Below are 7647 nucleotides of genomic sequence, written 5' to 3'. Positions count from 1 at the left end.
GTTCATGGGTTCGAGCCATGCATCAGGCTTCACACTGACAGTACAGATCCTGCTTGGGATTGTTTTTCTCTCTCAGCTCCTCCCCCACTCTCTCTCAGATGCTTGCTCTCTCTCTCTCAAAAATAAAATATTTTTTCATTAACCACTTACATTTTTTCCAGTTTTGTTGAGTTTTTTTTTTAATGTTTATTTTCAAGAGAGAGAAAGACAGAACATGAGCTGGAGAGGAGCAAAGAGAGAGGGAGACACAGAGTCTGAAGCAGGCTCCAGTCTCTGAGCTATCAGTACAAAGCCCAGTGTGGGTCTGGAACTCACAAACTGCGAGATCATGACCTGAACTGAAGCCAGATGCCTAACCTACTGAGCCACCCAGGCGCCCCTCTTGAGTTGTATTTGACATATAACACTGAATTAGTTTAAGATGGATAACATGATATAGTATATGTATATATTGCAAAATATTTACCACAATAATTTTAGCTTACATCCATCACTTCACATACTTAGTTTTTTTTGTGTGTGGTGAGGACTTTTAAGATCAACTCTCTTAGCAACTTCCAATATACAATGTAGTGTTGTTGTAAACTATAGTCAAACCATGCTGAATATTACATCTCCAGACTTATTTATCTTATAACTGTACATTTGTACCTTTTGGTCCCCTTCACCCATCCCCCGATCCCCGCCTCTGGTCACCACAAGTCTGTTCCCTGTTTCTATGAGTTCATTCTTTTAGATTCTACATATAAGTAAGATTATATAGTATTTTTCTTTCTCTGTCTGACTTCTTTTCATTTATACTTCTTTTTTATAGCTCCCTCTTTTTCCCTAATTCTCTATGTTAAGTATTTCAAAGTGTTTAAAATTCTTTTTTTAAAAGACTCTTCATTGAGATGGGAATTCAAAAAGTAGGTGATCTGAAATTCTGCAGAGGCCAGTGAGTTATGCCCATCCTCATGACGTCTCTTCCCCTCTGACTTCTAATATCCTGTGATCACCTATGATTACACACAAAGTCGAAACTCTCAGAGTCGGTGTATTCACAGATCCACATCACTACTTTCCATGCTCGTGTTGAAGCTGTTGCTACTGCAGGACGAGGGTTGAGCAGAACTCCCTACGCACCTGCAAGTTTTGTTTTTCCCAATTCCTTCACACTGCTTTTAGCAACCATCTCAGCACCTTTTCAGCTCTCACACTGAGGGATGAAAGGCAAAAGGGGAGTGAAGAGTGTTGTCACTAAAACAGGCAATTCGGACTGGGCCCCTGCTACTCAAGAAGTGGTCCATGGACAGCTGTCACCTGGAGGCATGTTAGAAATGCAGACTCGTGGGCCCTCAGTACCTAAGAGCTCCTAAATCAGGATCTGAACTCTATAATACTAAGTGATAGTGGCGTCTCGCTGACTCTGTCAGTTGAGCATCTGACTCTTGACTTTGGCTCAGGTCCTGATCCCAGGGTTGTGGCGTTGAGCCCAATGTTGGTAGCATGGAGCCTACCTGAGATTCTCCCTCTCTCTCTCTCTCTCTCTCTCTGCCCCTCTACCACTCATGCACATGGCACACACACACTCTCTCTCTATATATATATATAAAATAAAAATATGTATATAATGCTGAAGCACAAATAGCAAATATGCATTATCATATTAATAAAAACTTTTGCTTCCCATTCTTAATTTTTAAAACTTAGTTTATTTCTTTAAAATTTTCTCTTTTAAAATTAAATGATTGTTTTTTTTCTTTCAAGTGAGAATTTGAAAAATAATTGGTGAAAGTCCACAAAAATGATACATCAAAGAAGTATCCTTGACTTCTGTGGCTTTAATGGTAATCTCAGTGTATCATTTTTCACAGGTTGCTGAAGAAAACAGAAGTAGGTCTTTGGGTGCCCCAAAATATGGAGGATGGATACTGGACAACTGCCCTATTACAAACGAACTGTGGATAGCCTTAGTCGAGAAAAAAATTATACCTGATTTAATAATCTGTTTATCAGATACAGAAAACAATGGTTGGTAAATATTTATCATGTAAATTTGAAAGTGAAGTTCTTATTGCTGTTGATATGTTTGGTGGAAATACAAAACGGAAAACTCTCCACTCTCCCTGGGTGCCACTGCAACAATCCCTTCATGACTTAGAGGTACACAAAATCAGGCATCCATTCACCAAGTGGATGGCCAGGGATAGCATCACTGGATGTTCCCTCAGGCCCTAACAATTATTCTTTGGTGCTGAGAGTTTAACACCCCATTCCCAGGCAGCACTATAACTTCTAAATGAGAAGTATAGAAGGCTGAGAATAGAGACTATATACCTGTTCTTATTCTCCTCAAATGGGAAATATTAAGTATATGAAGATAGTGGGACTCAATTTTAATTATCCCATCCCTTTGAACTAAGCTATAATAATCAAAGCAGTATGGTACTGGCATAAAAACAGACACGTAGACCAATGGCACAGAATAGAGAGCCCAGAAATACACCCCTACACATATGGTCAACTAATCTTTGACCTGGGGGCTAAGAATATGCCATCATCTTTCCTTTTAAGGAAACATATTTGAAAAGAGTTTCCAGGGAGGAAATATAATATATTATCTCTTTTCATGTTTTAGTTATTTTTATGATGCCAATATATACCTCTTAGAAAGGATTTGAGATGGTCTCAGTATTTTAAAGAACCTGGGCTCTCCTTAAATAAATGCTTAAAGGAAAATGTTTTTGGATATAGGAAGAAATAATTTTTCATCATTAATTTCCAACATATATCTCACTGTATTTTATAGAGCTTCAAATTAATGTTATTCTCTTTATCTTATTTCAGGAAAATATTTACTGAATAGGCTGTACTTAGAGAATAAATCTGAAATTGACTCTAAGATTTTAGAAAGATTATTAAATGAAGTACAAATGAAAAAAAAAGAGGAAGAAGAAGCAAGGTAAAATCTGTCTGGCTTAATAAAACAAGTTAATCTTTTATAGCTGTTAAATATCTACTTACGAGCTACATTTATGAAATGTCTTTAATATCAAAACGGGTCTACTAAGTAGATCCAATTCTATTTCATTATAAAACAAAACAAACAAAAAAAACAGTAGTTTTACAAATACTTTCAGAGTCTCTAAAGTACCGAGTTGTGGATGTTTTCACAGCCTGAATTCAAACTGACTCTAAATCAAAGGTCTACTCTCAAAAGATATTGTAAAAAACTGAGCACAGGCAAGATTTTTTTTACCATATTTGTCTGTGACTTAAATAATTTTGCTGACTAGTATTCACAAATTGAAGAAATAACATGATAAGAAATCAATGAAAATACACTTGTGTGATATAATTAAAATCTGAACCCTGACTATATTCTACATCAGGAAAAAACAAGACTAATTATTTGTAGTTGACAGGTTCAACATCAAAGTGTATTCTCCAATCTGGGTGCAATGAAGAACTTTTACAAATGTGAACACATATCTATCTATATGTCTATGGTGGGGTCAAGAACTAAACTTTAATAAACTATCAAGTTCTTCAGATTAGAGAATAAAATATGAAAAGAACTAGTGACTTATTTTGCTAATTGTTCTTTCTTGGTAAAACATGTGCTTTAGATTTCATTTCATCCACTGGGATTCCTACTTCTCAAAGTGATAATTTAATAATTGAATTTCTTTATGCTAATCCACCAAACCTCCTGCCGTTAAGGACAGCCCCTATAGGAGCTTTGTCAAATGCTATTTCCTTTTCCCCTCAGATATCAGCGGTTAGAGCTGGGATTTAGGAGAGCTCTTTGAACTCTAGAAATTATGAAGCTGGGAGGAGCATAATGAGGGGCAGGGGAGGCGATAACTGATAAGTGTATGTAAGAGGATTTTTTTTCAGTGTTTACTATTCATCTAAGTTAGCTATTCCTTTAAGAACTTGATACCAAAATATATGAAGTATAATTTAGTTAGGTTATTTAGTAAAAATATTTGATATATTGAGTAAAAAGACAATAATTACAAATTTTTTTACAAATTTACAAATTACAAATATATTACATTTACTTTCAGCCTTTATAAGTTTTGTTATAAATAGAGCTACCATCTGCTAAGGTTTAAGGGATTACCTAATTTTTTCTCAGTGTATGAGAAATGGAAATATTTGAGGACAGATGAAGATATTAACACAAAAGTAAAACACAGTTCATGTGGTTTTTAGACTGAACACCTGCAACATATTAAGGATATAATTTAGAATACATACTACATATACATGTATCATTTAAAAATATTTTTTTATGTTTTTATTTATTTTTGGGAGACAGAGAGAGACAGCACGAGCAGGGGAGGGTCAGAGAGAGGGAGATACAGAATCTGAAGCAGGCCCCAGGCTCTGAGCTAGAAAGAAAGAAAGAGAGAGAGAGCGTGTGTGTGTGTGTGTGCCCACACGTGCGTGAGTGCACAAGCCGGAGAGTAGTAGAGGAAGAAGGAGAGAGAGAATCCCAAGCAGGCTCTGCCCTGTCAGTGTAGAGCCAAAGGCAGGGCTTGATCCCACGACCTTGAGATTATGCCTGGGCCCAAACCAAGAGTCACTTAACCAACAAAGCCACCCACACACTCCACGTGTATCGTTTTCTTAAAAAAGGAAGAAAGACCCACTTTCTCCCTACTCTACCTTCCTTTCCCTTTTACCCTTGGAGCTATCTCTATAATCAATTGTTAACCTCTTTTGATTTCAAATTTTCACATCTTTGTAAACTTCTTAAAGGCAAAGACTTGCCCAGATTGAAGCAAGCTTTCCTACATCTCTATATGTCCTATATATTTTCTACATTTCTATGTTTTAAAAACTCAACATGAGTATTTTTAAACAAACATTTTTCATATGCCAGAGAAAATGAAATTTAAAACTGTTAAAAAGAAAAAAAAAAGCCATTTAAAGGCCTTGCATCTTGGTTGGAAAGTAGATAGAATTAGGAGGATATCTACAGACACACTGAGTTTTGCAGCTTTTATAGCATCAGTTTCCAGATGCGCTGGTCAAGTGCAAGATGATTTCTGTCCTTACCATTTGTCTTTGACTCATCTGTCCAGTGGTTTTGTAGATGTGACTAACAACTGACAGCAGAATTCTTTCTTATTCTCATCAGGTCTTAAGATTCTTAGCAGCGGCTTACTGTATTTAGGCTGTGGGCAAGGAAAGTTTCACAAAAGAGCCCTGCCTGAAATAAACAGAATGACTGCTAATTGGCACACAATCTAATGGGGAAGGAGTGCAGAAAGAATACCCAGGAGTCTCAGAGGTCTGGGTCATGAACAAAGAGAACTCAAATTACCCCAAGACTGCAGCTAGATTGCAGGATTTAGAATACCTAAATTAGAGAACATTCCCTAATAACAAGAAATGCCCCTGTTGGCAAAAGAAGCATAATAATGTCTTTTGAAAAGAATAGAAATAATTAGATGTTCCCAGGATGTGGAAAAGGATGCAAAGAACACTGATTATGGAGAAGGATAGACCTATAAAAACAGAAAAACTGCCCCAGTGTGGGCAACCAATATGAATGGGCTCTACTTAATTCATCCCCTATTGGTGAATACTTGATACGATTTGAGGGTATTCTTTTTTTAAAGATGCAGTCAACATTCTTATTCGTGTGTCTTTGTGCAGTAGTATGTCAATTCTTGAGAGTTAATTCCTAGTTATAGAATTTTAAGTCAAAGGTATATAAATTTTAATTTTAACCAATATTGCCCCTCTTTGTCACTTTACTAGCTTTCCTTATACCTGTCTTCACCAGAAAGGCAGGATTAGTGGTTCAACCCCTAATGAAAAACAGATTCTCTCCAGATATTTAAGTTTTTATAGTCCAAGTCTCCAAATTTCATTATTTTTGTGTTCAGAAGAAGTCAGGAAATAATTGTCCTGATTGCAAAGATAATTATCTATTAAATCAATATAGAAAATTTTTATTTTATTTTATTTTTTAATGTTTCTTTACTTCGAGAGAGAGAGAGAGAGACAGCGTGCAAGCAGGGGAGGAGTAGAAAGAGAGGGAGACACAGAATCCAAAGCAGGCTCCAGGCTCTGAGCTGCCAGCACAGAGCCCAACTCAGGGCTCGAACTCATGAACCGCGAGGTCATGACCTAAGCTGAAGTCAGACACTTACCCAACTGAGCCACCCGGTATTTTTAAATGCAAAAAAAGATGAAAAAAAGTAAAAATTTTCATAATGCCAGCACCCAGAGATAATTACTATGAACAGTTTGACTAGCTTTGTTCTAATCTTTTGATCATCATTTAGGTAAATTTTAGGTACAAAATTAAAATTATATTATACATAGTTTTATATTATGCTTTTTGTCACTTAACACTTTTCACTTGTTTTGTGAACATTTTTCACTTAATCTGAAGGGCAAGTGGTGTGACTTCTCCCATTTACCTTTTCAAATTGGAGTTATACAATCCTTTATTCATTTTGACAAATTTCCCAATTAACAGATGAAGTTTTTTGGAGTGTAACATTGCAACTTTCCTTACCAAAAAAACCCAAAAACTGGAAAAATAAACAAAATCCTGGAAAATTAACTGGCTTCAATATCAGCAAATTAAACATTTACATTGTAAAGTTAAAAGTATAATTAACATTATACACAACTTACTCTATTTTTACTACCATAAGCCTCATATACTGTAATACTGTGAAACGTCTGAATTTGCAAAGGTGATTAAATTTTGGACATTTTCATTTCAGAAAAGCCGCTGAAGAGTCACTAATACAAGAAAACCAAAGGCTGTTGGAAACTATGAGTGAGAAAGCAAAAGGCAAACACAGATTTATGTCACTAATGATGTGTCATTGAATTTTGTATTGTTACTACAGGGAACTGCAGTATTTTAAGTGAATTACAGACAGGGTGACCATGTATCCCAGTTTGCCCATGAGGCATATCTAGGTTTATGCCTATGGTACTGAAATATTTATTTGACCCCCTTTCATTCCTAATGTTCCAATTTAGCTAATAAATTGTATGGTCACTAGAGTAATGGAGTCGTAGGAAAAGAGTTCCCACACAGGTACCTCCGCATGCACCCTCTCCACACGTATCTGCAGCGTGTCTTAAAATGCCTGTCCTTGTCACATATGACACATGGCTGCTGGGATTCTGGTAGAAGGATCCTTGGGACACTGAGGAAACAGCCAATCTGCTGCTATACCCATTTTCTTGGAACTTAAATTTCCATCTCCATTATAGAACTTACTCCAACAGTTTCTTTGAAGACTGAAGCTCTTGACCTGGGGTTCATGGTTAAAATTCAGAGGCCTGTGAGCTTGAATGGGAAAATAACTACAACTTTATTTTCACTGACTTGACCTGAAATTTAATACTTCCTTCAACTGGTAATTAATATAGGCAACACACCACAACAGTATCAGTAGTATCTTAGCTTTGGCACCGGTAGAAACAAAGATATTTTCATATCACATTACAGTTTTATATATCCTGATTATGCTTATCACTATTTCAAAATGATGGTGGTTATTAAACCAGCTCCTGCTTGTTGTTATTTAATGCATTAGTAAAGATGCACAATTTTCCTACAGCACAAAATTTATTTTGGTATCTCTGTACCTACATTTCAATATAATTGGATTCTTA

At 36.1% G+C, this 7647-nt stretch overlaps 1 protein-coding gene across 1 annotated transcript in view; it reads left to right on the top strand.

Annotated features, from left to right (window-relative positions):
- Positions 1-7647, top strand: part of AK9 (adenylate kinase 9) — a 107335-nt gene that overhangs the window by 40704 nt on the left and 58984 nt on the right. The window contains exons 17-19 of the mRNA XM_029943204.1: positions 1857-2013; positions 2830-2944; positions 6741-6811. Coding sequence (XP_029799064.1) covers positions 1857-2013; positions 2830-2944; positions 6741-6811 — 343 coding nt within the window. The remainder of the gene's footprint in view (positions 1-1856; positions 2014-2829; positions 2945-6740; positions 6812-7647) is intronic.

The sequence above is a fragment of the Suricata suricatta genome, chromosome 7 (assembly GCF_006229205.1).
Source record: "Suricata suricatta isolate VVHF042 chromosome 7, meerkat_22Aug2017_6uvM2_HiC, whole genome shotgun sequence".
NCBI classification, from domain to species: domain Eukaryota; kingdom Metazoa; phylum Chordata; class Mammalia; order Carnivora; family Herpestidae; genus Suricata; species Suricata suricatta.
This window is presented reverse-complemented; position numbering and strand designations above follow the sequence as displayed.